Source organism: Scardinius erythrophthalmus, assembly GCF_964197995.2.
Source record: "Scardinius erythrophthalmus genome assembly, chromosome: 12".
Taxonomy (NCBI): domain Eukaryota; kingdom Metazoa; phylum Chordata; class Actinopteri; order Cypriniformes; family Leuciscidae; genus Scardinius; species Scardinius erythrophthalmus.
The window spans coordinates 8,861,717-8,878,956 of record NC_138232.1 but is presented as its reverse complement, the minus strand read 5'-3'; the positions used below and the strand labels follow the sequence as shown (position 1 = coordinate 8,878,956).

Below are 17,240 nucleotides of genomic sequence, written 5' to 3'. Positions count from 1 at the left end.
AGTATAATAGGGGCACTTCAAAAAGCATGAATGGATTGTGAATTGCAATATAGTTTGGCGGGACTAACAAAAGGAAATTAAAGTGTGAAACTGGTTCAGCTGGATGACGTATAAGGAGCAAATTCTCACAGGAAAAGTAAGCCTTAATTGTGCAGAGTGTCTAATGCTTAATGCATCAATAATTTAACTGTCATGAAGTGTCGAACAAAATGCTAATACCCATCAAAGAGACTGAGGGAGCCTTTGGAGTCGATGGCACTGTAATCAGGACGGGACAGCGACGCTCATTTCTTAACTAATGGAAGATTTCCATTTAGACAAATCAATGCTCAGCTTTGTTAACCCAGACCCAGAACTTAGTTCAGCACAAAAGAAGACACAAACAGATCCAAAAATCTGCATTATATTAGAGCAACTTCCCACCAACACTGGTTTCTTAGCCCTTGTCCTCAACTGCAAAACTATTTTCTATATCTACTTTGGTGTGAACATGAATTTAAGGCATTGATTGTTCTCAAAGATCAGAGGAAAAGATGTTGCACACATTGGCACACTGCATAAAGAAGCGTATTATACAAAAAACAAAAGCTTTTTTTCCCCCTGGTTTTAGAGTGCCAAAGAAACATCATATTATATGCAAAAAAATTATTTTCTTAAACTGTGTGTTTGTCTTGTTTTCCAATTATAAAAATATCTAAACACTCCGAAAACAAGATAATTTTAGCTGTGTAAAACAATACATAATATAATATAATATAATATAATATAATATAATATAATATAATATAATATAATATAATATAATATAATATAATATAATATAATATAATATAATATAATATAATATACATATACATATATATATACTTACCCCACTGAAAAATACATTTTCCTTGTTTTAAGCACAAAAAATTATGATAGCAAAAAAATTTAATAAAAAATTACCAGGGGGTAAGAAAATAATAAAAGCTATATAAAAAAGAGCTGTATTCTCTGTAAAGAAGTCTTATTTTATGGTTAAATTACTTTAATTTGAGATCATTTTAACTCAAGTTAATTTATCTTTTTTTTAAGGATGTTTAGATATTTTTACAGGAAAAAAAAAAAAACACCAAAAAAAATTCTCATTAAGAAAATATTTTTTTGCAGTTTGTTCTAGTCTATCCCAAAACCCCTAATTACTCTTGTGCAGGCCTTTGCCATGTTTACTAAAGATGAATTTCCCAAGATTCCCATGACATTTCAGTATCCGGCTCTTTCAGACATGTTGCCAGAGCTGGGGAATCCCATCAAGTCAGACTGTAATGAGAAACATAAGCATTGTATAAGCAAAGAGCAGAAAGTATGTTTTTCTTGGTGAGGCCTGGTCTGGTGCTCATGGGAGGTGAACATCAGGAGGCACTGAGCGTCGACAGAGCGCAGACGAGGAGCGGAGAGAGAGAAAGTGTGCACAGCCTTCCCGCTCTGGATCCACGTGCACCCATGCCTGTAAGCAAATGCAAACACAACCATTAAGAAACAAACACTATTTAACCTCCCAAAGGAGAGAAAGACAGACAGAGCTTTGTGGTTTCAATTCGCAGACAGCTCTTTCCTGAATCAAAGAGCAATTGTATATAAGGTCAGCTCCACAACCTAAATTATTAGGCAATTTCCAAGAACAAAAAGTCTTAAACAATTACTTTTTTTCTTTTCCAAATAAATGGTCAGAAAATTGTCAGTTTCAGGGAGTCAAAGCCAATATCAATTAATATATTAGAATTTACAAATATATATAATCATATATTTTCAAAATATATCTAAACACACACACACATATATACATTATATTTATTATTAACTTACATTGACCCGATGAAACGGACAATACAATGCACATTTTTGTTTACGTATTTTATTTGAAAAACTATATATATATTGTTGCAGGAATTATTTACATTATTTTAAATAATTGGAAATATATATATATATATATATATATATATATATATATATATATATATATATATATATATATATATATATATATATACAGTGCTATGCATAAGTTTAGACACCCATGCTAAAGTTGACTAAAAAGAGGAATAAAAAATCATCTTTTGGAAATTGAACTTAATGCCTTAATTTAAAAAATTAGGAAAAATCCAACCTTTAAGGACACCAATTTTCTATGTGAATGAATAATGTATCGTAAATAAATAAATATTCTTCCTTGAAATACAGGGTGCATAAGTTTGGACACCCCTATGTTAAATTCCCATAGAGCCAGGCAGATTTTTATTTTTAAAGGCCAGTTACTTCATGGATCCAGGATACTATGCATCCTGATAAAGTTCCCTTGGCCTTTGGAATTAAAATAGCCCCACATCATCACATAGCCTTCACCATACCTAGAGTTTGGCATGGAGTACTTTCCATTAGATCATCTCTCAATGCAAGTTAAACCAGCTATTAGGCTAACTGAAATAAAACCATGCCAAACTCTAGGTATGGTGAAGGCTATGTGATGATGTGGGGCTATTTTAATTCCAAAGGCCAAGGGAACTTTATCAGGATGCGTAGTATCCTGGATCCATTGGCCTTTAAAAATAAAAATCTGCCTGCCTCTATGGGAATTTAACACCCTTATACACCCTGTATTTTAAGGAAGAACATTTATTTATTTACGATACATTATTCATTCACAAAGAAAATTGGTGTCCTTAAAGGTTGGATTTTTCCTAATTTTTTAAATTAAGGCATTAAGTTCAATTTCCAAAAGATGATTTTTTATTCCTCTTTTTAGTCAACTTTAGCATGGGTGTCTAAACTTATGCATAGCACTGTATATAGCTGGATAGAATGGTAGAGCTTGACGAATGAAATGGAACATGATACTTTATAGATAGATGATAGTTTATCTAGCATATCTAATGGTTCTAACCACAACAATAAAAAAACAACAAAAAAAAAACGAGATTTCTGCCTCTAATGCTCATCATACCAATTCGTACCCTATTCTTGGAAAGGGCCATTATTGAGGAAAGTATCCCGTGATGATAATGCTCGGGTTGAATCTGTAAGCAGATATCTGTGAGAAAGGACGGGGAAGTAGAGCATGTTTTGATTGCCGCCTATTTGAGGGAATGAAGGAATTGGGGGTGATTCTCACTCATTTATATGCCACTCGGGCTTCGCAATGACAGAGATAGATAGCAGAGGAGTGTGCATTTCTTAAAAGGTCGGATTCTATGACTCGATGAAAGACTGAAACGAACAGAGCAAAATATTTAGGCGTCCAAACCGACTGAATCCCCATTAAGAGCTTATCAATGCCAGCGGAAGATGAAATAAAAGACGGCAACAGGAAATGAGAGACTTACTGAGTTGGTGAATGTGGATAGGTTCGCTTCCTTCCCCCAAGCCCCCTTCACTGAGGGTCTTGATCTGAATGACGTAGTTGTCATTTGGATTGAGGGTCAACTCCACCGAGGTTTTGTTGGTGATGACAGAGTACATGCCGTTATTCCGGTGTCTTCTGTACAGCACCTGCGGATGAAGGCACCCCAATCAATCAAAGTTTCATTCAAAAGAACTAAAACTAGGGCTGTTAATCGTTTAAAAAAATAATAATGAATTGCGTTATAAGTTCATCAATTAGATCTATTGTAATTCGTCACATATTTGCTGAGAAAAGCCCCCAAATGTATATAATTTTAAGACATTATTGTGGCATTATAATAGACATACCAGACTTGTAAAAGTGCTTATTATTATTTTTTATTATTAATTACACTGAATCAATGCATCAAATTGACAGCTCTAATAAAAACTGAAATGAATCACGTTCCTCCTTCAATACAAGCCTATTTTATGAACTAGCCCAAGTCAGATCGCTTTGAAAAATAATAACATACCTCTTCTCAAAAAGCTGCATGATTTGAGGCATCATTCGTGTCTGTAGCAGTTTAAGATTTAGAGAAAGTGGTTCATTAAAATCTCTATTCCTAAGTATAAGCAATAGCAGTTATGTTTGCCATGAAAGGAGTTAAACATATAGGTGATGCCCTGTTATTCTAGATAATGTTTACTGATGCTAATGGCTAGTACTTTTCCCCTGAGCTTCATGACTGTTTTCCCTTGTGGGGAAATTAGTACTGTGAGAGCTGTTAATTGCATGCATGTGTAATTAAGAGAGAGGTGGAACGAGACATGAAATAGCATATGCTATGCCCTTATCTATGAAAACACACAAATGAATGGGTTTCGGGCATGTAACTGCCATATCTTTGTAGCTAAATTACTGCACTCGACAACCCTTATTATGTATATCAATAGTATCAGACGCAATAATGCATTGTAGTTCCTGCCATCATTGTTTGGCTCACAATGTAGCAATGGATATGCCTGCATGCTAAAGGGAAAACAATGAATTACCTCCAGTAAAACTCTCATAAAACATCCTAATGCATTTTTTCCAGGTGCAAAGAGATAATGTCACTCACTATGTATCCGGTGACCTCAGATTCAGTTTCGAGAGCAATGACGGGATCCCACTGAAGCAAAAGCTGAGAGTCAATCAGATTCCACTCTACATTCTGAGGGGGCTGTCCAGGCGCTGAGGTTTGCGTGTGTGGGAAAGATATGGACAGAAGAAGAAAGAAAAGGTTCACAATGTGCAATCAATTGTGTTATTGCATTCAGTGACACAAAAATGTTTGACAAGCACATTAGTACCGTCAGCAGGGATAGTTATTTCAGCCCAAATCCATTGCTAAAACAGTTTATCTCATAGACGGACTTGGAAACTGTGATTCATGCCATACTAATTAGGCAGAATTGATTTTGGTTTTAAGCCTATACAGTTTGATACTGTCTGATATATATATCTCCTGTTCTGCCCTTTGGGTCAATTTCTGCTGCTTTTAAATGATTTATAAATAAACATGACTTGACTTCATTTGACTACTACAAAAATAGATGGTTGAAAACTCCTTCAGTAGGGAAAAAACACACCTTCAAGTCATGTCTCAGCAGTTTCTGTGAACGGTTTCAACAACAACACAATAGAAATTTACAAGCAATATGTAGATCTGTCCAAAAGTTATAAGTTATGAATATTTCACAGACATAACTCACAGCACAATTCTGCTAGTTTATCTACTACTCTGTGCCTCAAGCAAAAATGTCTTTGACAACTTTAAAAGATTTGATGATCCTTAAAAAAAAACTCTGCCAAATGTTATGGGAGTTTATTCCTGCAGCAGAGTAAATAAACAAAAAAGTTAATTGAGAGAAGATTAAAAAAGGGGACCAATTATTCTCCTTTTCAAAGTCTTGATTTTGTTTTTGGGGTCTACTAGAATAAGTTTTCATGCTTGAATGTTCAAAAAACACCTTATTTTTCACATTTTTATACTGTTGCTGCACCTCTCTTCCCCTTCAGTCAGTAACACTCTATTTAGTTCCTGTATCTATGAAGCCCCTCCTTCAGAAAAGCGCAATGTACTCTGATTGGTTGGCTGGACCAGTGTGTTGTGATTGGTCAGCCGCTACGAGCACGTTTGGGAAATGTCAAGCCCCTTACTGCATGCCTTTGGTGGGAATTATTTATATATTTACTTATATACTTTATAATTATATAAAGAATAGTGTGACATATGTTTCTGGAAGAAAACGCAAGACTACAATCGAGGCGTTTCAGGGAGTTCAGAATCAGTGCGCACTGATATAGAGAATTACTCCCTTTGGAGTGAACTCTAACTTTGCAGACCTTTTTCACACTCAAACAGCAACATAACACACTAGAGAAAGTGTAAAAAAAATGTAGGCATAAGGCATAATAGGACCCCTTTAAAAAAGAAATACATTCACACCTGTGAGATATAAAGTCGCAGATTATTTCTAATTTTGGTAACACTTTAGTTTAGGGTCAAATTCTCGCTATTAACTAGCTGCTTATTAGCATGCATGCTACTATGATATTGGCTCTTTTATTAGTACTAACAAAGCACATATTAATGCCTTATTCTGCATGACCAGATTCTACATCATTTAATCCTATCCACTACCTAAACTTAACAACTACCTTACTAACTATTAATAAGCAGTTATTAGGATATTATTGAGGTAAAAGTTGTACATAATAGTTAGTTAATATTGAGAATTGCACCCTGAACTGAACTGTGACTATTATTTTTATTCTGAGATTGAGGGCTTCCATTGAGCCTTCTTCTTACATCCAACAAAGAATATTTTACCAATATCTTCCAAGTAAAATCCCATTCATTGAATAAATGTCTAAAAATGGACTCACGTGGTTTTTTGGTGGTAACATTGACAGGTACAGACTGGGGGCCAGTTCCTGCAGTATTGAAGGCACACACCGCTAAATAATACTGAGTGTTCCCCTGCAGGCCGCTGACATTCACCGCTGTGTAGTTTCCAGTGATCCGCACTTTACCCACTGTATCCGGCTTGGTGTCATCTTCCCAGTACACCACCTGTTCGCCAGGACACACAACAAGGGCATTTTATATCCTTGACAATATTTTTACATGTAAATAGCTCTCTGCCAATATAATTACTCAGTCTAGCAACCCACTGTGAACCTAAACATTGCAGATTTTTCACAAAGTGCTACTACGCAGATAAGAGTTTTTGGCATGTTCATTTAACTCAAAACCTATAAACTGAAATATGTTAACTGGGTTTACAGTGTTAAATATCAGGATAATATACAAAGTAAATGCCACCTTTTTTTAATCTGCTGCCAAAGAAGGTGAGACATGATATGCATAAATTGCATTACAGTCATTACACTTGGCATGAGATTTCTGATGAGTCTTTCAACATGACATGGTTTTACGAGATTTCACGATATTTGACTTCACCATTCACTTCATTCAGCTTATCATTTGTTCTTTTTCCACAAGCTTGAGAACATTTCTCTGGCTGTCTGGTAATATGATATTTTTGTAAAATTGTATGGAGATTCCCTTAAGGATATGAAATTTCAATTAACTTTTAGCTGTGTGTGCTAGGTGAAAAACAATTAGATCGCGGAAATGAAATAATCAATTATTAACCCTGAGTCCTAAGTAATATCAATATTGAGGCATTAAGTATTTGGTTAGATAATAATGAGATCCAGCCAAGGGTGGAATATTTCTAAATTATTTCTTTTCTACTTTTAGAAATGCTGTCCATACAACAGGGTTGTGCGTCTGTCAGACTTGAATTGAGAATTCAGTTATTCATTCCAATTCAGTTCCTACATTTTAACTGAGACGGCAAACAGGTTGCATAATTTTAATTCAAACTTGAATGTAAGGAAGCAGAAATCAACAAATTCAAAGAAAGTCGTGTGATTGTTAGACAGACAGAAATGCTTTTGAAATGCTACCTACACTATAGAAATTTTTGTTTACTGTTCAAAAGTTGTGAGTCAGTAATATTTTAAAATATTTTGGAAAGAAGTGTCTCTCCAATTTATTTGATTAAGAATACAGAAAAAAGTAATATTGCTAAATATTATTACAATTTAAAATGACTGTTTTCTATTTAAAAATGTAAAATATTTCTTGACGGAGCTGAATTTTCAGCATCATTACTCCAGTCTTCAGTGTCACATGATCCTTCAGAATAGGTATTATATTATGTATGTATTCTGATATGATGATTTGGTGCTTATTATTTTCAATGTTGAAATCACTTCATCTTTTTGTGAAAACCGTTTAAAAGAACAGCATTATATATTGTTCTGTAACAAAGTAAAAGTCTTGACTGTCACTTTTGATGAATTCAATGCACCCTAGCTTAAAAAAATTATTCATTTCTTTTAAAAAACTGAACTCCAACTTTGGAACGGTGGAGTATTTTATCATATTTCATAAACTTTTGTAGATCAGGGAAGACGAACACTTTCCCAGAATGCATTACCTGTGTTGAATTACTTTGCAATTCAAAGTAAATCAAAGTTTGCAAAGTAAATTCTTATTTCAATTATTCCAAATTTAATTAAAAGTCAGCTTCCCGTGGGTGTGACTGAAAAGAATGAAGTCATGAATTGAAAAGTAAATTAGAAAAATGCAAAATAGATGCATTTGCATTAGTGGTCTCAGACTTTTGCAGCTCACATTTGGGTTTTGTGAAAGAGGAAATGCAGTGATGGTTTATTTTCCATTTCAAATATTGCAGGTGCTTCAAAGGACCTTGAGCACAAATAAATGGTATATACGGCATACAGCGCAGTTCCTTGATCCATGCTGCTTTGATTTGGTCTTTCAGTCCTTGCTAACCAAAGACGAGACAAAAATAAAATCTAGAAAGTTTTCTTTTTTCCCCCTCATCTAGAATCCAGTGACATGATAGTTCTATTCTTTCCAGACAATACGGCAGCTACCATGGCAACGTGGCTGTTGTGTGCCTCAGCGCAGGGGTGACAAAGATGGAGAGAGTGGCTTGTGAGAAAGCAAGGCTCTCTTTGCTTTCTTGAAAGGCCAGCGGAGACCTTTCATCCAGCTTCTGAGAGACGCAGACATTTAACAAAGCACTGTCTAAACTCTGGCATTCTCGATGTTTGAGGTGGCATGGGAGAGGTGAGAAGCACTTTTAATAATTGCTTGAGATCTGGGATTGCATTATTACAGGAAAAACATGACATTTAACGTTACCGCGAACGGCAAGACAATTGAATCAAACCTCATATCCAAGAACCCTTTCAGGGGTGACCGGAATCGGCTCCCAGGTAACTTCGATGTCGGCCGCCGACAGACTTTTTGCTGACACCCTCTCTGGCGGTACGCTCGGCACTGCGAAGGAACAGAGAAATGTTGAGGCTCTTATTCAAAAAGCTTTCCAAAGCCAACGAGGTAAAATTGGATTAAGTCAGAGAATGAAGCCCCGGTCTCACCTGAGAGAGGCCCTACTTCATTTTAATGGGAACTGTGACTGACAGAGAAGGAGACAATCTGCTGGGAAAATTCAATTAACACTCTAGCACATGAATAGGCCTGTAAGTGTCTAGCAGGATTTGTTGTAACCTATAGCAGCAATAACTAATATGAGGTTGTCATTCGCAGCTTGAACGAGGGAGGAGGGACGAAAGCTGTCTCAATCAACTTATTCCATTATTCTCATTCAAGGTCACACCTGTATGCGTGAAGGGAGGGAACCGAGAGTGTTTGAGAACGTGAAGGGACTATTGCTGAGTCGGAATGTGTTCCTAATATTTTAGCTCCACAGGCCCACACAACGTATCGTTGACTGGCCTATATTAATATTTCCTGTTGATTAGACTATGAGGCTTGTATGTAGGACTAGCAATTTGGGCTAATTGTACTATTTTGCTATTATTTTCTATAGTAAATATTACTATTAATGTAATAGTAATATTCCTCTCTTAACTTATTGCTTTTTGTAAATGTTTCAATATATGATTTTACCTCTAAGGGGTGGTTGATTATGATTTCACTTTTTAACTTTAGTAAGTGTGTAATATTGCTATTTGCAACATCTGCAAAGTTACAACGCTGAAAGTTCAAAGCAAAGAGAGATATTTTATTTTACAGAAATCACTTTTTAAGGACTTCAACAAACGGCTGGTAGGGACTACAATGAGCTTTATGGGTTAGTGAAATCAACAGGATTTATAGATTATCATGACAGAATATGCTAATCAGTGACTAGAAGATGGTTAACTCCACATCAGCTACATAAGTTTATCAACTAACCATTCAGAAATGTCCTGTTGCATTCTACATGTTGTCTTTTTTTCTTGAGTCTCTCCATCTTTGTCTGACTCCGGTTTGAACATAGAAGGCTACAAGTTTTTGAAATTTTCAGTGCGTGTCTGTGTGAGGTAATCTGAGCTGATAACACCCAAGCTCTTAAAGCTCCGCCCCCTCTGTGCCGGGAGCAGCAGCTCATTTGCATTTAAAGGGACACACACAAAAACAACATGTTTTTGCTCACTCCCAAAAAGTTACAATTTTAACATGCTATAAAAAATATCTGTGGAGCATTTTGATCTAAAACTTCACATACACACTTTGGGGACATCAGAGACTTATTTTACATCTTGGGAAAAGGGCATTATAGGACCCTTTATAATAATGGCCATCACATTGTTATATGGTCATTTAATTATATATTTATGACTGATAAGTAATTACCAGTTATCACTTCAAATCTGTAAAATAATAAGGTTAAGAAAGTTATTATATACACGTGTTTGTGAGTGTTGATGTACATAAATCCAGTTCTACCTTCTTCTGCTGAGAACACTGTTGCAATAGTGCTGAAAGGTCCTTCTCCGCGGTTGTTGAACGCTCCCACTTTGACATTGAAGGGCGAGAATGGTGGAATGGTGTCATTGCGGAAAACGTAGCGGGTGACGCTGGGTGCCGAGATCACAGCGCGGGTCCAAGTCACCATGCCCACTGGCCGGAAAGCAATGATATAACCAAATCCCTCTCCGTTCTGCAACTCCTCTGGAACAGGCTTAAAGTGGAACACAAAACTATAGTGATATTAAAACAAATTGAGGTCAACACACCAAATGACCCACATGACAACAGGGCTTTATTAGCACTTAGTTTAAAGACCACTTTCTTTCTCAATTGTCTTTTTTTTTTTATTATTGTTATGCATGCAAGTTTCATAAACTCAAAGAGAGACTATATGGAACATTTAAAGGAATTAACTCACCTAAAAAAAAAAAAAGCGATATGGTAATAAATATGGTTAAACCCCAATACTTTGTACATGCACTGCTGTTCAAAAGTTTGGGGTTGGTAAGTTCTTTAATGGTTTTGGAAGTCTTTTATTTTCACCAAGGCTACATTTTGTTAATTAAAATATCTGTTTTAGTTCAATACATTAAAATGTAATTTATTCCTTTGAATTTTCAGCATCATTACGCGAGTCTTTAGTGTCACATGATCCTTTAAAAATAATTATATTATGCTGATTTGCTTCTCAAGATAACATTTATTATTACAAACAATGTTAGAACAGTTGTGCTGCTTAATATTTTTGTGGAAACTGTGATACATTTGTTTAGGATTATTTGTTGAATAGAAAGCTCAAAAGAACAGCATTTATTTGAAACATAATTTTTTAACATTATGAATTTATTAGTCACTTTTGATCAATTTAATGCATCCTTGCTGAATAAAAGTATTAATTAATTTATTTATTTAAAAAAAAAATCTGAACTTTTGAAAGGTACTTAATCAAATCAAGTAAGACATTGAATTGTTGTTGAATAAGCAGCATTTCAAATGTCTTTTACTGTTTTTATTACTCCACTTTTGCTGAAATTGCTATTGTGCCACTCCACTCACTGTTGAACCAGGACAGTTGCAGAGTAGTATGCAAAAATGGCCCTCCGACATGTGATAGTATTTAGTAGGGGTGTGCAAAGCAGCCGGTATTTGTATCTGTATTTGTATTTGTTGAGAGGGGAAAAGTATTTGTATTTGTATTTGTATTCGAGTAAAATTCAAAATAGGTGTAAAAATCCATTTTTTTGCATTACACTTCTAATTTACGTTATAGTGTAAGTATTCTTTAATTATATCCATTATAATAATTATGGATATGCAATATTGGTTGATGTTTTTCCATAAATCCAGCAATGAACATGTAACAAGGAACGCCATTGAAAAGAAAATAACATAACAGCCATTACCTACGTTAACGTTACTCTGTCAACAGCCTATTGTCTAAATTACCGAGCTAACAGAGCTACTAGTGTTGTCACGGTACCAAAATTTCAGTATTCGAGAAGTGAGATAGTTGTAAGAGAGTGAGATAATTTCTGATTATCGCGTTTAGGCTAAAAATAGGTTCGGCGCTTATCGCGGTTTGGAAAGAAACTGCATCTTGCAGTAGGCTACATTTTAAATATAGCGATTTGGAAACGTGGATGGAGCAGTGAATAGGTTCAGTATACAGCAAAATGACATGACAAACTCACGTTTTGGAAAAGAGCTCTACATTTGTAAATTAAAAAAATAATAATCATGTAAATTTCCTGCACCTGTCATAGACGTCCAAATAACGTCCAAAAAAATTACCCAGTTCAGGTCCAATGTTGAACGTAAATATGACGTCCAATTTGGGTCATGGTTGGACGTCCAAATAGTGGACCTAGTTTGGACGTCGAAAAAAATTACCCAGTTCAAAGGTCCAATGTTGAACGTAAATATGACGTCCAATTTGGGTCATGGTTGGACGTCCAAATAGTGGACCTAGTTTGGACGTCGAAAAAAATTACCCAGTTCAAGGGTCCAATGTTGAACGTCAATTTGACGTCCAAGTTGGGTCATGGTTGGACGTCCAAATAGTGGACCTAGTTTGGACGTCGAAAAAAATTACCCAGTTCAAAGGTCCAATGTTGAACGTCAATATGACGTCCCAGTTGGGTCATGGTTGGACGTCCAAATAGTGGACCTAGTTTGGACGTCGAATAGATGTTCAGAATTGGTCATGGACCGACGGACCCAATAAAGACATGATCTGCACGTCTATCCGACGTCCAATGTTTAGTGGGTTAGACTTTTCACTGTTTGTATCACTCCGCTTGTCTGTGTTTGCGCAACTTGCATCATTAAGCCAGAAGGTGGCACAAGTGACTGTCTTTATGAATGAGCAATTGAACCATTGATTAAATGAACATATTAGTCCAAAAACATTGATTAATTTAGGAAAGAAAAAGTAGCTGAAACTGATCTTTGATACTCATATAAATTGCTCATATGCCTCTGGTCTGGACTGCATTGGCGTTTGTTTGAAATGTAACATCTATGCAAAATAATCCTTGAACCATTTCTTATTTAAGGCCATTCCCGTTTCGAATATGTGATTGTGTATTGTCAACAATAAGCATAAACATTCTGCATTTCCATTTTGTAGTGTGGATCATTCATTGCGACATTTAAACTGATTCTCATGTTTAAAAATATCTGATAAAATACTTCATGCTACTGCCCTGACATGCTTTTAAAGCTACTGTTGTCCATTTATTTTGGCCTTCAAAACACCTTAAAATGCACATGTCGAGATCAGGAAAATCTATATTTTCTCAAGGGGGCATGCCCCCGAACCCCCCTAGCAAAATATTTTTTGGGACCTCGGTTTTTATAAAACCCTGCGTATGGCCCTGCGCCCAGTAAAGACAGTGTTGCAGTGATCCCTTGAATAGTCGTCCAATTTTCATATGTGGATGGACTAAGGAATAGTCACTCAAAATTCATAATTATTTAGTATTAATAAATAATTAAAAGCCAGTATTAATTACAAAAACTGCACCTCTTCTGTGGCTAATATTAATTTTATAATGATCCTTTTTCTGTGAAGTCAAGCAGCAAAAGTTAAGTGATAATGTGTAAATACTATACTGGCCCATTTTGGGGTGAACTTATATGCAAGACTATCTTACATCATTGTTTATAACACAGAGCGTTCATCCTTTCCTGGGGCGCTTAAAAAAAATTTGAGGCATAAATTAAGAGTATACCCACTTCTCCAGGCACCACTACATCACTGTTTGTGCCTTTCCGAATACCGTATTCGGGTTCGGCTCCACCCCTAGTATTTAGGTTAGCTTAAATGCACTACATCACTGCTACAGTTCACAAAAGGCTTTGCAAGTCAAATATAGCAGCAAAAGAATGTCAGAATGTTCCCTTGCTAAACCCTTACTCCTTCCATTTTGTATCTGAACAGAATCAAGCCTATTTGTGAGTGAAATAAACTTCTAAGAAACTCTCTGGTCTTGAGCTGACTTCCATTTGGAGAAGTAGTAAAGTCTGGAGTCCAGAGGGCAGGAGGGAGAGCTACAACGATCATAAAATGGCTACATTTCATTCTACACAATTAAGCACCGGCATTTAGCCCAGGCTGGCCGAGATAGCAGTAAAATCTGACAAATGACTTACCTCCCATGTTATCACTAATTCCGATTTGGTACCTCCTCCGCCTCCAACATCAGTGGGAGCCGTGTCAGGTACTGCGGGCAAAAACCCAAAGAAGAGATTAAAAAGCTGCCGGCAGAGCTCTGATTGGGATTTTTCATTGCAGGTTTGAGCATTAAAAGTTTATTTAAATTTTCATCACATTAAGACTCTAAACCATCACTCTCACAGAGGTTCTACCTTCTTTAAACCACCCCCTTTAGAAATTTGTGAATAAAAGAATGCATAGATTTGAGTGTTGCATGTGGAGTAAAAGTGATGGATGTGACAGATGACGGGGGAATTGAGGATGCATGGTTTGCTCCAGTGCTTTCAATTTTAGTGCCTGTCTGAAATAGAAAGAGATCCAGTGGAGTCTCACACTAGCATACTCACCAGCATCTTCTGTTCTGATCTTGGTAGACGGGGGACTGGGCTCTCCCATGCCGACACTGTTACTGGCCAGAACTCTGAACTCATATTCCACCCAGGCGTTTAAACCCACAACGGTTGCAGTCAAAGTATTCCCATTGATCACCTCAGGAACTGAGGACAAGAAGAACAGTAAAATACAATAGCAACTAACTTAAAACAAGTTCAAGTTTAAGCACAAAAATTAAAACAGAAATACAAATAAAATAAAATAAACGATGGAAACTTGTTTCCGCCACTGAATAAAAAATAAAAAAGGTAATTGTGACTTTTTATCTAACAATTCTGCATTTTTTTTCCTCAGAATTGAATAAAGTCGCAATTGCGTGTTATAAAGTCAGAATTGCAAGATATAAACTTTCAATTCTCACTTATCTCACAATTCTGACATTCATAAAAATGTATATTGAAACCTGTTGATTCATATCTCACAATTCTGACTTTATAACTCACAATTGCAAGTTTATATCATGCAATTCTGAGAAAAAAGTCAGAATTGCAAGATAAAAAGTTGCAATTACCTTTTAAATTTTTATTCTGTGGCAGAAACAAGCTTCCATAGAAAACAAATATACTAAAAACTAATATTACATACATTGTAGGCTTTATATGTTTATAAATATATATAACTTTAAAAATAAAATCATAATTCAGCTTTTTCATTGAGATTGTATTTTTTATTGTATTTATTATTTCCATGTACAGACAAAGAGTTGGGCGATGTACCTGTGTCCACAGCTTGCCAGCCGACAGTAAAGGGAGTCCTGCCCTGGATGACATATCCTGTTATGGGACTTCCGTTGTCCTGGCCTGGGCTCCAGGACAGCTGGGCCGTGCTGTCTGTGACCTCCTCCACCACGACCAAGTCTGGGGGGCTGGGGGGACCTGACTCAATCACATAGCCCATAAGGAATTGAATTAATTAGGAGCATTTGATTATACTTCACACCTGCTCAAATGTTACATTTGGCCCATGCACTGTGCATATTGATGACTTGGAAACTGCCTCACTCTGATTAGAAGAAGACTATTGTTTAGGAGTGTGTGTTCTAAGCTAAGGTGTTAGACATGGCAAGCTTGTGCTTGTGTATGTTTTCATCAGTTTTAGCAAGGGCAACAAGTTGTGTGTATGTGTGTACGCTTGTATTTGCACAACTAAATGATTCGCATTTCTGCTCCAAATAACTCTCTGCCATTAAATGTTTTCTCTTCATTTGCACTGCATTCTAGGGCCTGTCGTGCTGCTTAGCCGATGTGTAAATGAGCCAATTAAAGACATCCTCTATGATAAACAGTTCCTCTCCAAACACCTGGGACAGAACCGTGATGTGTAATGACCATGAATAACAATGTGACTCACAAAAACGCAGCAGCAAAGACGAGGCCCCATAAAACATCCCAAGTGACACATTTAGCACTCTCTGAACTCTTGCTACATTAGCAGTGGCCTTTTATTGAAATACACACCTCGCAGGAAGCTCTTCACTGTGGAAGAAAGCAAATATTGTGCACGTAGACATAAACCGAAGACAATTTGTTCCTACCTTTAACAACTAATATTGCGTCAGCAGACAAACTCTCGACGTCTGTATCAACAAGGCAAACGTATTTCCCTCCATGATTAAGCTGGATGTTTCGAATCATAAGATCACCGGAAAAGCTCTGTTGGAAAAGTGGAAACACAATTTAAAGCGTTCTGCCTTAATAATTTATCATGTTGTTACAGCACAAGACACAAAACCCTATCTCTAATGATAAACACTAGTTTTATAATAAGTGTGATGCATTATTATTCATAATACCCAGGCAGCAACATAGAGTCGGTCATGGAATCCACATGTACAAGATGTGGGCCAGATATGGCCCCTATGTTGCTGTCTGGGCATATTTCATGAATCAATGCATAACCTCAAGCACTGTAATTTTTGGCTCGTGCCATTCAATTCTGATACTATTTCCAAAAATGAGAGAAAGGGAGACGCAAACAGGTACTGTAGACTTGGAATTAAGCCTTTTTCCCCGTTATTATTTGATTGAGGGAACCGGACACCAGTTATCTTGCCAAGAAAAATCTTTATTCTACACACTTGTCAGCATTGGAGAGAAACTTGAGAAGATGTAGTATTTGTGCTAGGTCTATGTGTTCCTGGTGTTTCTCTGCCGCAGTACAGTAAGATTGAGCTTATATACACCACTGAGCGACTTTCAACTTCCTTGTAAGGTAGAAAAGCATGTTGCTTATTTTAAAAAATGGAACGTATACTTCATGCTTACACATGGTACAATCCACTTTCCATATTAAGAAACTATGCCTCGGTGTATACATTCTTAATACATTTGCATCAGTTGAAAAACATTCCTTTCCTTGTAAAGAACATGCCAACTGTACACATTTGAAGTATCATCATCATTGGAACATCTCTGCTCAGTGAAAGTTGCATTGTGCACATACTTATATGCAAAATATAGCTCATCCCATATCTCTGCTCAGCACACATGTACAAACATACTCTGACTTCACAAAATATATTATGAAATTATTATGAAAATTATAAAAAAAAAACATTAAACGGTACATTTTTAGTCTTAAGGTACTACAAATTAAACAGAATTCAATATAAATTATTTTATGATTCACACCAATGGTAAATCAAGAATAAAATACAGTTGAAATTGGCATTAGATTGATGTCAAAAATAAAATAAAATAACAAATAAAATGCATGAGCCAAGTGTTCACACTAAAGTCAAACTACAAAAAAAAAAACGATACTTCAGATTTATTGTACACATACGTAAAATGTCAATAAATAAATAAATAAATAAATAAATAGGTAAATGTCACATCCAGTGATTTTTACTGTGAAAG

General features: G+C 36.0%; 1 protein-coding gene across 1 annotated transcript in view; it reads right to left on the bottom strand.

Moving 5' to 3' along the window:
* Nucleotides 1-1,241: 1,241 nt before the first annotated feature.
* Nucleotides 1,242-17,240, bottom strand: part of cntn3b (contactin 3b) — a 55,016-nt gene continuing 39,017 nt past the window's right edge. The window contains exons 13-22 of the mRNA XM_081380383.1: nt 15,917-16,034; nt 15,099-15,257; nt 14,337-14,486; nt 13,926-13,996; nt 10,248-10,482; nt 8,683-8,792; nt 6,296-6,482; nt 4,485-4,597; nt 3,363-3,528; nt 1,242-1,486 (exon numbers count right to left, since the gene is read on the bottom strand). Of these exons, the coding sequence (XP_081236509.1) occupies nt 1,392-1,486; nt 3,363-3,528; nt 4,485-4,597; nt 6,296-6,482; nt 8,683-8,792; nt 10,248-10,482; nt 13,926-13,996; nt 14,337-14,486; nt 15,099-15,257; nt 15,917-16,034 (1,404 nt within the window). The 3' untranslated portion in view covers nt 1,242-1,391. The remainder of the gene's footprint in view (nt 1,487-3,362; nt 3,529-4,484; nt 4,598-6,295; nt 6,483-8,682; nt 8,793-10,247; nt 10,483-13,925; nt 13,997-14,336; nt 14,487-15,098; nt 15,258-15,916; nt 16,035-17,240) is intronic.